This window comes from Mytilus californianus, unplaced genomic scaffold (genome assembly GCF_021869535.1).
Source record: "Mytilus californianus isolate M0D057914Y unplaced genomic scaffold, xbMytCali1.0.p SCAF_7, whole genome shotgun sequence".
Classification (NCBI taxonomy): domain Eukaryota; kingdom Metazoa; phylum Mollusca; class Bivalvia; order Mytilida; family Mytilidae; genus Mytilus; species Mytilus californianus.
In genome coordinates this window covers 50,852,437-50,867,000 of record NW_026262723.1, presented here as the reverse complement: position 1 = coordinate 50,867,000, position 14,564 = coordinate 50,852,437, and the positions used below count along the sequence as shown (strand labels likewise).

The 14,564-nt window shown below is 32.7% G+C and overlaps 1 protein-coding gene and 1 long non-coding RNA gene across 3 annotated transcripts in view; one reads left to right on the top strand and one right to left on the bottom strand.

Moving 5' to 3' along the window:
• The window catches only part of LOC127709736 (26S proteasome non-ATPase regulatory subunit 10-like), a 55,632-nt gene extending 51,845 nt beyond the window's left edge, over window positions 1-3,787 (bottom strand). For both annotated transcript variants that reach the window (XR_007985718.1, XM_052215409.1), the window contains exon 1: window positions 3,598-3,787. Coding sequence is in view for 1 of the 2 variants with exons in the window: in XM_052215409.1 (XP_052071369.1) it covers window positions 3,598-3,714 (117 nt within the window). In the remaining variant the exon portion in view is untranslated. The remainder of the gene's footprint in view (window positions 1-3,597) is intronic.
• Window positions 3,788-12,103: 8,316 nt separating this feature from the next.
• On the top strand, window positions 12,104-14,146 carry LOC127709765 (uncharacterized). The gene is made up of 2 exons (XR_007985748.1): window positions 12,104-12,420; window positions 13,776-14,146. It is a non-coding gene; the product is annotated as an uncharacterized LOC127709765 (long non-coding RNA).
• Window positions 14,147-14,564: the final 418 nt, after the last annotated feature.

The window sequence follows — 14,564 nt, the reverse complement described above, 5'->3', positions numbered from 1 at the left end:
GAGCCTGTGTCTCTCACCTTGGTCTTTGTGCATATTCAACAAAAGACACTCTCCAACATTGTCAACGAAAATAGAATTCAGGACAAAAATCTCTGTTTTGTTGATCTTGTATTGCTGATCATTTATTCTGTTTAGTTTCTCTCTATCTTCTTTAGTTTTGCTCAAAACACAAAAGAGGGTAAAACAAGAATGTGTCCATAGTACACGGATGCCCCACTCGCACTATCATTTTCTATGTTCAGTGGACCATGAAATTGGGGTCAAAACTCTAATTTGGTATTAAAAAGATTATATCATAGGGAACATGGGTACTAAGTTTCAAGTTGATTGGACTTCAACTTCATCAAAAACAACCTTGACCAAAAACTTTAACCAGAAGCGACCAAAAACTTTAACCTGATGCGGGACAGACAGACAAACGGACACACAGACTGAAAAACATAAGGCCCCTCTACTATCATAGGTGTGGCATAAAAATCCTCATTTAAGGGCAATCACTCCTATAAAGAGTGACAGTCTACTAACTTTATCAGCAAAATTTGACTTGTTAGTAGATCTTGCCTTGTTGATCATTTTTGTGATTTAAATTGTCTATTCATCTATTATAATTTTTATCATATAAGGCAAAACGCAAAACAAAATGGTAAAAATTGGCATTAAAGGGCAATAACTCCAATAAGGAGTCTTATGACAAATTCCTCCATAATTGTCTTGTAGATCTTGTCTCTATCTATCTATTATAATTTTTAAGTTATAAGACAAAAGCGCAAAAAATTGGTAAAAAACATCATCAAAGGGCAATTATTCTAATAAGGAGTCGACTGACGATTTCTACCATGTACACTTGTTTGTAGAACTTGTCCTGCTGATCATTTTTGCAATTTAAAGTTTTTCTCCATCTATTATAGTTTTCAAGATAATAGGCAAAAATTTTAAAAAATGGTAAAATTTGTCATTTAAGGGCAATAACTCCTATAAGAAGTCGTCTGTCAGATTTGACGTATATGGACAATTGGTAGAGCTCAACATCCTAAACATTTCTGCCCCGGTCAGATTTTCTCTATTTATAATGGTTTTCAAAATAATAGACAAAACTTGCATTTTATCCCTATGTTCTATTTGTAGCCATGTCTCAGTCTGCCATCTTGGTTGGCAGGCAGTGTCCAGATGAGAAAAGCTCACTTGGCCCTTGGGGCCAGGTGATCTATAAAGTCTGTATAACTTTTCGTTGCAGAATGACGGATAAGGTTAAAACTATATTGTCGCAACAACTTTGTTGCAGGGCCATAAAAATCATCCAATAAGAGACAAGATGCGTTTATCTGCTTCAGCCTGATTAAATGCTCTTATAAGGCCAACTTAAATTAATTAAATTTTAATCCAGCTTGCTGAAAAAAATTGGAGCCGGTGGGAGGATTTAATTTTTCAATTTTTATTTCCTGTGAAACCCTCTTGTAATGTGTTCTTCGTATATATATATGCAAGGGTATTAAATAATAAGCTTATATAATGTATATAAAAATACTCCTGCATACTTTTTCAAATTCTAAAATGAACATTTCTTATTGGCAATTCCACTGTTCCAATTGCTTTAGAAACCTATTTTCAATAAAAAGCAATAAAATGCTCCCAGCAGGGCACAGCTTGATACGACCACAGAGGTCAAACACTAAACAGTTGGGGCAAGTATGGACACAACATTCAAGCTTGATACAGCTTTGAATTTGGATTGTGATTAAATATTTGACACAGCATAAGTTTCTGACACAGAATGAATGTTGTCCAAGTACTTAAAAAATTTCTTTGGGTGAAAAATTAAAAACTTTTGATGCGTTTGAATCAAAACTCAAACATTGCAATTCAACATTAAATGATGTAAATATTAACTGGCTGTACTGATAATTTAGTTTTATATATATCTACCAGTAAAAATGGCTTGCAAAATTCAATTAATAAATTGTCATTACTTGCTAAACTAAAGAATGGCATCTGGAAATAAATATCCTCGTGTATTGTATTTTTGACCTACTAACAAATTTCTCCGAATTTCCTTTTTATCTGGTTGAACATAGACATGCCTAATATTTTTGGTGTCATCAGTATACTTGTGCATAAAATAATTGTATCTGAAATATATTTCGATCTTAAATTATTTTTTTATTGGAGTTCAGAAGATTGATGGCACCTTTGTTGACAAAAACTTGTGTCTTCAACGACTTGTGTTTTCGACCTATTGATACTACAAAGACTAAAGTTTTAGTTTGAATAGGTCAGGCAGAATTGATAGAAAAATATTTTTTTCAGATATGATTATCCTCGTCTCATGGGTTTTCGTGCTATTAAGAATGCATTGTGATGTCACAATTTCCATTGAAAAAGCATGCATAGTACGATTTCATATGACGTACAAAAACATATGATCTGACCATAAACCTGGGACTATTATACATGGTATCGGGTCCGTTCGCCCTGATTAATTGTTCGCCCTGGGTCCGTTGGCCCTGAGTTTGTTCGCTCGTAGAGTCCGTTGGCCCTGGGTTCGTTCTCCCTACTTTTATCAAAAAATATTAATATTAAGGGTATTTAACTTTAATAAACTTATTCAGATATTTATATGGTATAACTTCTTGAAATTCATGAAAACACATGGAAATATTTAAAAGTTGATGGCTTGTTTTGGAGCATTAATTGTTCATAATAATAATAATTACTAGTCAGCTTGGAATGAGTAAAAACAATGATTGGGGTCTCATTGGGGGGTTCTGATCCCGGATCCCGCTAACTGTTTTGTCAGATTCCCATATCCCGCTTACACTATGTACGTAAGCAATTCTCATTTTTTTGTAATTTCCCGTGTCCCGCTAGACTTCATTTCCCATTTTCACGGCACAATAATTTGACTTTCACGTGTCACGCTTACAAAAAATCAGCAATCCCAGGTCACGCTTAGACCCCAATGAGACCCACAATGATGTAGGAATTGTAAAACATGAAAAGGATTTATAAGTTCATTTATTTTTATACTGCATAAATTGACTGCCTAGAATTATTAAAATTGTTAACAAATATCAATAAAGAAAATAAATTGTATTTCAGTATTCGACCTGGTCTACTATGCAATTCAAAGGAAAATAATTATGTATTTGGTTGCAGCAAAATACAATTATTTGGCAAATTTTTCAACAAACTTTAATATACTCTGTTTAAATAATGAACATTTATATGCAACTAGCATATGACTAGACAACAATAAAAAATATAAAAATCAGGGCAAATGCAAAAAAAAAATTGGTAGGAAAGAAAGAAAGATTCTAAAAGTGGGAGGTGGGAGATAGGGGGCGGCAGGTGGGAGAAGGGGGAAAGGTGGGAGAAGGGTGCCCCCCTGTCCAACCCTCTTTAAACGTTGAAATTTAAAATGTCAAAAAATCTAGGTGTTTGTTTTCCAGCATCTGTTACATTTTCATATGTTTCATATGCCAAGCTTAATATTCATAAACTGTAAAGCTTATATATAATTATGAAAGTTGGGACGGATCGATATGAAAGCTATAGCCTATAGTCGCCTACACATGCAGATTGTTTTGAATGAGCAACTACCTCATCTTTAGTTGTTGACAATTCGGTATTTTCCTTGATTCTTTTCTTTAAAGTTCCAGTATTGCCTTCAAAGGCCAATTTGCAGATATCATACTGGTCTGTTAGCGCCATATTCATTTCAACTACCTAGATTTATATTCTATTGACAGTTACATTGATGATATGTGAACGAATCCCTGATATCTCGGCCTTTAACAAACTCGGCCTAGAACATAATCGGCCTCACAAAATCGGACGAAAACAAACTCGGACTACTAGAAGAATATAAGTATGATGTTGGATGTTGTTTTCTTTATTGGAAATTAATTATCACTACTTTTAAATTTGAAATTAATTATGATTTACAATTAATTAAATAATTTATTTTGAACATTTTAGAAGTGAGTAATATAAATTACGTTAACAATTAAGATATGTATAAAAAGAAAAGAAAGAATAAATTCATTTAATAATGAAAATCTACCACTTATTTGTCTTTTCTGTATTATTATTTGTATGTCCCTCTCAAAATAATTTATCATATGCATATCTTATTTGATTGAACTGGAAATATGACACCTTTTTAATCACCTTACAGCTGTTTTCATTATGCTAGCAAGACAAAGGTTTGTTTGGCTTGCTTGCTTTGTTTGCTCGAGCATTGTAATTAAGATTGACATCTGAAAACAACATAAAAAGGCGGATTTAAACTAGTGTACATTTTATTTAAATTTGATTGGACATTATCAAATTATCAAATAATCAAATTTACCTATACACAGGTTTAACTCCGCCTACTTATATTTTGTAAAGCAGTATTAGGACTAAAAAAGACAGCCACTAACATAGGTGCTAGATCAGAATTAGGTAGATTTTCTTGGGACTCTTATATGAAAACTCAAACACTCATGTATTTTTATAGAATAAACTGTAATGATATAAATCCCCTGGTTAAAGAATCTCTACAAACAAACATAAATTTACATTCCGCAGGAATCTATTCTTGGTACTCATTTGCAGATAACATTTTTAAAGATATGAAAATAAACCCAGAAAATTACTCTAATATTAATGTACCTTTTAAACAATCAAAAAACGTGTTAAAATGTAATATTAAAAAGTTGTGGTAGACTGTAGGTTTTACAGTAATTGTGTATATTTTTATATTTAGTTTATAGTGTTGTATTTTGTATAGGATATGATATATATTGATTAATTGAAGGTATGAGTATATTAATTACAGATTGTAATTAATTGATTAGTATATTTATATGCTTTGTTCATTTTATTTACTTATTTTGACACATTTATTGTGTTTTGTGTAACATTGTCACTTGAAACTGGACTTTTTTATTGACACATACACACAGTTGCTTCAGAAGCCTCCAAGAAGTCTCAACTTAGACAGAAAGAAGGTTATGACACCAGAGTCCGTGGAGCTACAATACAGAAAGGCGACCGTGTTCTGGTCAAGATAGTGGCATATGGAGAAGGAAAACACAAGCTAGCAGACAAGTGGGAGCATGACCCTTACACCGTACTTGCTCAGCCTAATGCGGATATACCAGTGTATACTGTACGGAAGGAAAATGGCGAGGGAAGGAAAAGAAACCTACATAGGAATCTCTTACTACCCATCGGATATCTGACAGACACTGAGCCACCAGTACAGAGAGAAAGACCCGTACCAAAACCAAGATTGAGGAAGAAACAACCCACACCTGTCACACCTATTAGACCGGAGAACCAAGTGGAAATTTCGGATGAATCGTCTGATGAGGAACCTTTTGAGCTTGTGATAGTGGAGCCTGATGCTAGCAGTGACACTACCATCACTGAGGAACAGCACGATGACTCTACTGTGACCGATACACCTGAGGATTCTGATTCTGTAGGGGACGCCCATTCCCAGGAAGCGACAGACAGCGAAGCAGAAGGGACAGAATCGGAGTCGGTTATTAGAAGCGCTTCGACAGTCAGTATTGGAGATAGCTATATAGTCAGCAGGAGGATAGTCCTGATGAAGCTTCTACAGCATCTTCGCCTGAACCAGTTAGACGGTCTACTAGAGATAGACAGCAACCAGCCTGGATGAGATCTGGAACATTCGACTTATCCAAGTCAGTTGGTACACCAGTTAGTGACAGCATAGATATAATAGCCATTATATCTATTGTGACAGTGAGTGGTACAAGAAGGTCCAGTTCATAACATCGTTAGCTGGAACACATCTATTCCGGGATTTACAGTCAGAAGCAGCGAAGACCATACTCGACAGTGTCAAGACACCGTACCAGATTATTTATTCGATAAACGGTCAGAATCTTACTATTGTATTTATTTTGTAGGGTATTTATTTAGTTATTGTTATTATCCTGATTTTTGTCAAGAAATAAAACGAATCCACCTTAGAAGAAAGTATTGTGTTTTATTAGCCCTAGAAAGTGCTACTACAAAGTGTGTTTCAGAGGAATGAGAAAAAACTACTTTAAATAAACTTTCAAAATTGGATTCCTCATCCAAACTTTGTCTCTATGGGAAATTAAAAACTAATTGTCAGTCTGAGGAATATTTAAATTGCAATAATTTTATACATAGGCAGTTTCTCTCAAAATTTAGACTTAGTGATCATTCCCTAGGCATTGAATTGGGAAGGTACAAGAGCACAAAGATTATGTAAAATAGGTGGAGTCCTAGATGACGAATTTCATTTCTTTTTGTATTGTGACATTAACATATCATTGCGTTCTAATTTTTTTTGCTTACCATTATTTCAACATCTTGATGCATTTAATAAACTAAAACACATTCTAAACCCCATCCCTGAACTTGTTTGTCATATTGGAGTCTTTATTAAGCAGTCTTTAGAACTGAGGGGGTCAGACCCATTTCAGACAAGCTTATGATTGTGTTTTTTACATAAATTTATAATTGAACTCTAAAAGTATGTTCTATTATATTGTATTGTATTACATGGTACTGCATTGTATTTAAAATGTATAATTGTTTGTATGTATTGCTTGACCCTTATGGGTGTAATTTTGCAATAAAGATTATTATATATTGTTATCAGATGTCAATCTTAATAACAATGCTTGAGCAAACATTTCTATACAAACAAAGCAAGCAAGTCAACCAAACCTTTGTCTTGCTAGCATTATGAAAAGAGCTGTAATTTAAACTAACAACTGGCACATGTACTGTTGACACCTATTTAATCACCCAAGTGAGAACAAAACTACCTGTAATTACATGAAATTGTAATTAACTAAATATCCAGTAACTTCGCAGTAACAGCTTGTGTATAACTGGCGTTTTCATGTTCTTTTTTTTTTAGTTTGATTACAATTCTTATGTAATTATAAGACAGTGTAGTGAATTATATGTTTCTGATCATACTTTTATTGGTTGAATCTCAGTGTGATTTATTTGTACAATGTAATACTATTTAAAAAAGAAAACATAAGGTTTACAAATTTTATTTCAGCAGATGTCAACAAGCATAACAATGAATTCGTCATTCAATAATATTTAATTACATACGAATAATATGAAGCATATATAGAACACATAAAGCACATTTAAAACTCAAAGGCATCATCTATAAGACAGACATCATGCAGATATAAATAGCCACTGTCAAAGCACATTTAAAGCATACATAGCACATTTAAAACACAGCTAGCACATACAAAACATACATAGCACATACAGAATTCAGAGATAAAACAACGATTGTCTTTTATAGGGACTGAGTGATGATAGATACAGTCAGAAATAAGATAATGAATTTCTATTTATATTATTTATTAAGGCTCTACATTTGTATCAAAATATAAATAAGGGAAAAAAAGCAATGAAATCAGGCAGTTAGTTTCTCGTATGAATTGTTTTACATTTGTTATATCGGGGCATTTTGTAGGTTACTATGCGGTATGTTCATTTGTTAAAGGCCGTACGGTGACAATAGTTGTTAACTTCTACGTCACTTGGTCTCTGGTGGAGATTTGTCTCATTGGCAATCATACATCATCTTCTTATTTTTATATGAAGTAAAAAAATGAGGTCTGATCTATTCCTCGATGTTTGGATTGAAAATTATAATTATACTTAAGTTAAGTTAACTATAAATTTAGGTGTCAAACTGTTTCTACTCTAAATACCTGATTTGAGTTTGTTACCTGGTGTATGGATAAACTGAGATCAAGCATATCTTGCCTATGATAGCCAATGACCAAACCATACAAACCAGTGTAATTGGTTTTCCAAAATGGTTTTAGTTCGGGATTAACAAATAAGAATATAGCTTAGAGTTTGAACTATTTTCAAACTGGCTACAAAACTGACTTATAATCATGATTCATTTCTTTAAACTTCTTTACAACAAAGACTGTTTTCACAGTTACATTTCGACTTCAGCCAGAAAGCTACCTCTAATTCACAAAATAGCACCTCAGAAAGGAATTAACATACAGTGGTTGCTTCTTATTTATCATGTTGCAATGTTATCTATCGGAAGCGACTGAGGGAGAGAGAGAAATTATTTCTTTAACAAAAAAATTATGCCCAACATTGAACATCAGTTTCATTAAGAATCCATGTCAGTTTATCTACATCTTATATAAAAAAGAAATGAGGTGAAAACATGCATCTTTATAAAACAATTATCTGATCTTTCATTCCAAACATGCATTTAGGTTCACGATTGCATTTCTTTTTTTTAAAGAAAGCAACTTGTTATACTTTTGTTCATTTCTATTTCTTGTTTTATGGCTGATCTTCTGTGTGGTTTGAAGTGTAGACCGTTAGCTAGTATTAGTAGGAATTGGTTTGTTTTATGAGTTGTTGCTCATTTGTCTGGATTGTAATCTCTAGCTAAATATTTAGTATTAAGAGAGTGTATGGAAATCCGACTTTTGACTTTTGTAAGTCATGGCAGAAACCAATAGAGTGAAAGTTAAGCTTGAAGTTAGGAACACTTCAATCTCATACAGATGGATCAGATCCATTATTTAGAACCTTACTTAAAAGATGGGCATTGTCCATTTATATTTTGAGAGCGTTTGCAAATAAGATGGGCATCGTCCATCTTTATTTTGAGAACCTTGCATACAGATGGACCCGATCCATCTCCGGTGGCACACCATTTGTGCTACCGTTATCAACAACGTTGGAATGTAGTAATAGAACCCGGTAGTACAGGTCAAATGTGCCACTGTGAGATAAACATTGGTGGACATTGCCTGGTACAACTTTTCATGGATTTCAACATTAGCTGTGCCGTTACCATATACGTAATACCACTGAAGACTCCTTACCAAGAAGACTTAATTAAGGTCGCGTCCGTTGACAGATGAACCTGATTCTGAAGTGTGCTTTGTGTTTGTGTTATACAGTGACATTTTTAAAACATGATATTGTTACATGTGTTTGAAAGAAATTTATCTTATGAACATTAATAGTCGATTGTTTAATGTATTGTCAAATGTTATTTCATATACATTTTTTTTCGTAAGGGAGGAGCAGTGGCGGATCCAGAACTTTTCACAAGGGGGACCCGCTGACTGACCTAAAGGGGGGGGGGGGGGGGCGCTCCAGTCATGCTTCAATGATTCCCTATAAAATCAACCAAATTTTTCCCAAAGGGGAGGGGGGCCCAGGGCCCCCCTGGTTCCGCCTATGACCTGGAGGAGTGTAGCCGAATGGGGTGTTAGCTCCCCTTTTAACTCCAAATTTGTAAATTGTATTCAAACAGATAGTGAGGCTATATTGGCCAATGTATTAAATAGTATCGAAAATCTTTCATCGTGTGACGAAGTACGTCAGAGTGATATTGATGTTATTGTTGATAAAATAGTCCAAAATTTTCATAATGCAGCTATAGAAACTTTCAGCAAAGTTAAAAAGAGAACAAAGTTTAAAAAGCAAGATGATTCTAAACCCTGGTTTAATAATTTATTTGCAATAAACAGAAAGGGTTTTCATAAAGCAATCAAGAGGTATAGTTTTGTTAAGAATGCCGAAAATAGAAGATTGATGATTGAATCTAGCAAAAAATATAAAAGCACATTAAACATTGCTTACAAGAAATATCAGCAAAAGATTGCAGACGATCTTCGGAACCTTTCTAAAAGTGATAGCAAATCTTTTTGGAAGATTTTACATAATTTTCACAATTCAAAAACAGATAATATAAATGATATTCTATTGAATCTTTGTATGAACATTTTAGGGAGTTAAACAAAAACGATGAGGCAGATGGAAATCCTGGAGATTTTGTTTTTTGATAATGATATTATACAAGAAAACATTAATTATATCCTTAATGGTATTATAAGCGAAGAAGAAATTAAACTCGCTATTAGTAATTTGAAAAATAATAAATCAAGTGGTGATGATGGTGTCTTGAATGAATATATAAAGAGTACTGTTAACACTCTTATGCCTGTATATGTAAAATTATTTAACTTGATTTTTTATACTGGAGTAATACCAGAAAAATGGGATGCTGGAATATTAGTGCCAATATTCAAAAACAAGGGTACAAGGTCGGACCCAAATTGTTACAGGGGTATTACCTTAAATTCGTAATTGTTTCAGCAAATTATTTTCGTCTATCCTAAATAATAGACTTGGTAAACTATCAGATTGTATCTCCCTTATTTCAAGCTCACAGGCTGGTTTTCGTAAAGGACACTCAACTATTGATAACATATATTTGTCTTGTACGCCCTAGTCATTATTTACTTTTCATTAGGCGGGAAACTTTATTGTACAGTTGTTGATTTTAAGTCTGCTTTTGACACCATTTGGAGACTAGGGCTGTGGAATAAATTGCAAAAAACTGGTATCAGGGGTAAAATTTTAACTGTTATTTATAATATGTACCAAAATTTAAAGACACGAGTCAAACTTGGTAAAGAGTACTCGGACATATTCAACTGTGAGATTGGTGTGAGGCAAGGAGAAAATTTGTCACCATTTTTGTTTTCAATTTATCTGAACGACCTAGAAGACTTTTTTGTGGATAATAATGTAGACTGTCTAGAAAATATCTAAGATTTATGCTTAGAAAAATTATTGCTTTATATCAAACTGTTCTTGATATTGTATGCTGACGACACTGTCATCATATCTGAAACGCCTGAAGGTTTACAAAAAGTATTGGAATCATTTGAGAAATATTGTAATATATGGAAACTAAAAGTTAACATTGGTAAAACAAAGGTAGTGGTTTTTAGTAAAAGAAAGATGAAGAATTGTAATGCATTTAAGATTAATGATCAAATTATAGAAACAGTGGATTCACATTCATACCTAGGGGTCATGTTTAATTACAATGGAACTTTTCAAACTGCTAGAAAGAAATTACATGATCAAGCTCAGAAGGCCCTTTATGCCTTATTCTATAAAATACAAAATATCAGTATACCTATTGATTTACAATTTAAACTTTTTGATTGTCTTGTTGTTCCAGTTTTGTTATATTCAGCTGAAGTATGGGGTTTTGAAAATAAAAATTGTATAGAAAAAATGCACTTTCAATTTTGCAAAAAAAAAAATACTGAAACTTAGAAACACCACACCTAACTACATGGTTTATGGTGAAACTGGGAGATATCCTTTAGAAATTGTAATAAAACAAAAAATGTTGTCTTTTTGGAATAATTTATTGATAAATGATCATAAATTATCAACAATTATGTATAAATTAATGTTTGAATTACATAAAACTAGTCCTAAAAAGTTCAAATGGATTTCGTACATAAAATCTACTTTGGACGAATGTGGATTGAGTTTTGTTTGGAGTAACCAGGTACATATGGATAAAAACCAGCTTAAATTAAATATAAGACAAAGACTAACCGATCAATTCATTCAGCATTGGGTATCGCAGATTCAAAATTATATATGTACCTAGTTACTATAGTACACATCCAAGTGAGATAAAAATGAAAAATATGTTATCTTTATGTCATGTTCGACTATACAAAAACCTGTCATTGTTCCTGAAAAAAATCTCGAAGTATTTTTTAGAAAAACCATGTATCCGATTGAATTTTAATAGTTGAAGCATGATATCGTATGTTCGATTTTACTGTGTTTTCTCTGTATTATGTCAGTCTCGCCTGCCATCATTTATGTATACAATGTTAGTTTATTGTCCTCTTGTACACTTAATGTGTCTGAGGTTGAATAAAGAATTTGATTTTTTTTTAATTTCGTATTTGTTAATAAATATTTTGTCTGAGGCTAATTCATTACAAATCATTCACATTTATTCGACTTTGGGATTTATAATTTGTTTAGAAATGACATTTGTACCGGATTTTGAAATCTTGTATATAAATGAAGAAGTCAAAATTTCAACTTTGAACTAAAATTCACGAAAAAATATAAAGCCCTGTAAAAATCTTGAACATGATTTCTAAAGATAATTCATTATCTAATTATATGGTATAACATAAATTAGGAATACATTAAGTTAAAAGGGCAAAATCTTGACCGGAAGCTTCTCTTATATATAAACGTAGTCTCGATCATCCAGCCGCTTTATTTTTCAAAGTATAGCGTCTGGATGACAAGTGATATAAAAATGGTAATTTATGACATTCGGAATAGTATCGGCTTTTTTAGCTTGTTGTTAGAGATAATGTCCAAGACGAATAACCAAGAAGTTGGTTATTGACTTCGGAAGAAATGACATTACGATAATATTATTGAAAAGCCCGAGTGTACCGATTGTTGTTTAAAGCTATTTATATATTTTTGTGACGACATACAATTCATGGAAAACACCATACAGCATGGCCGCGAAGGAAAAAATCAGCACATCCAACCTTGGTAAGATTTTATGACAACACACACTGTAACATATATTTCAATGCCACCTGCTACACTGAGTATTTATATTCGTTCATGCATGTCAGACTCTGTGTGCTACGAACGAGTTTATAATTATACAATAAATGTCAATTTGTGTGTTGACTGGGACCACTCGAACAGTCATATACGCTATAAATACATTTTTGGGTTGATGTGTAGTATCTTTAACTTTATAAATACTTGATGGAAAAGTGCTATGACGCCGAAACATTACCTTCATTTAAGATAAGACTGTTGTATCTATCTAAATATAAGAGTTTACATCTTGATATGCGTAAAAGAAAAAAAGGGGAGGGGAGGAGGGATGCACAATGATGTACACATTCAAAGAAAAACAAAGAAAGTGTATCTAGAAGATGCCATTTTTTACATAGTACACTAAACGGTCAAAATGATATGTGATCGATTTTTTTTTTAAAAACAAATGCATTTAGCTTATACAATACAGATCAGTAAAAAATGGGACACGTTGTTATGAAAAGTAATTTCGTTTAACTCATATTTCACTATCTAAAAATGTATATATACTGTTAGTTAACAAAGTCTGGACTGGTCAACTTAAAATAGAAAAATACATTTTTTTGGACTTTTATTGCACTATCAAAAGGCATTTTGTCACACACAAAAAAGTTCATTTATGAAAAAAAATGTTGTCAGGGAAGATACCAAGTGGCTATCTAAACCTGTTTCTTTGTTGTTAATGTTGAACAAAACCATGTCAAGAGAAAAACACTGATCATTCAATTTTCTGCAAAACAAAAGACAGTAAAACAATAGATTCAGCATCAATGAAAGGAGGTGTTAATGAGGCAGCAACCGGTGAACCCAATGACATAAATTACCAAAAGTAGACATCATCATGGTTAAGAGTTTATCATGTAGACTAAAACAAAAAGTGAAGATAAAAGTACCAAAATGTCAACATTACACAAATAAGGAGATGTGGTATGAATACCAATGAGACAACTATCCACCTAAGTTCAAATGAAGTGGATGTGAGCAATTATAGGCAACTGTATGGCCTTCAACAATGAGAAAAATCCATGCATGGTTTGGATAGAGAATACAAACAGTGAATGTGTCAAAGAGACACCAACTCAACCAAAGAGCATGAAACAACCCAATGCCACCAATGGGTCGTGTCTTCAACGCAGCGAGATAATCGCATCCTGAAGCGGGATTCAGCTTGCCCCAGGACAATTATTTATACAATATATTTCTATGATGTTTTTTTTTCAAACAATTTGTTTTTCATATATGCTATGCTGGTGACCAAAAATTAATATGATTTTAATATTAACTTTCTTTTGTAGACAAGCCAATGATGATTTCTGGACACAGATTTTAAGTGTAAAATGTGAAGAATTAAAAAAAATATGTAATATTCAGGATTTTCATTGTATCATAAACATGCATCAATTCTATAAGAACAAGATTCAAACTGAAAGTTTTTTTTTTTTAATTACTGAAGCATCAATCAGTTTAAATAAATCACAGTACCAAAAATGTTGGCTAAACATTATTTTGACAGCAACCATCAAGTGAAAAAGGTACACAGACGTATATTGAGTAAATAAAACAAAAATCAAGAAACACATTGTTGTTAGATATGTCAGGGAAATTAGATTTGTATTAACAAATTAAAAACCATATACAATGTAAACAATTAAACAGTTAGTTTTCACGGTTTGAATTGTATCTCATTTTCATGTCGCACCCTTTTATAGTTGACTATATGGTAGGGAGTTTTCTCAATATTGAATGCCATGCAGTGATTACATTTGCGTATATCCATGTCATTTAAACTCTGCTGGGTTGTTGCCTCGTTAGCAATCATACCAATTTCCTTATTTTTATATAAAGGTTCACAGGAGAAGTTATTGTTATTGGGAAGCTGTCCTTCATTGCATGCTAATACATGATGGATATTATAAGAGTTAGAGAAGAAGAATACACCTTTGAGTTATTATATTATTTTTTTACAAGTCACCATGCAATACGGGATAAATCCCATTCAATCTTTTCCATGTGCATGATTCAAACATGCATTCAAAGAGTATATATATATATATATATTGTAACAGCTAAGAAACATTCAGACT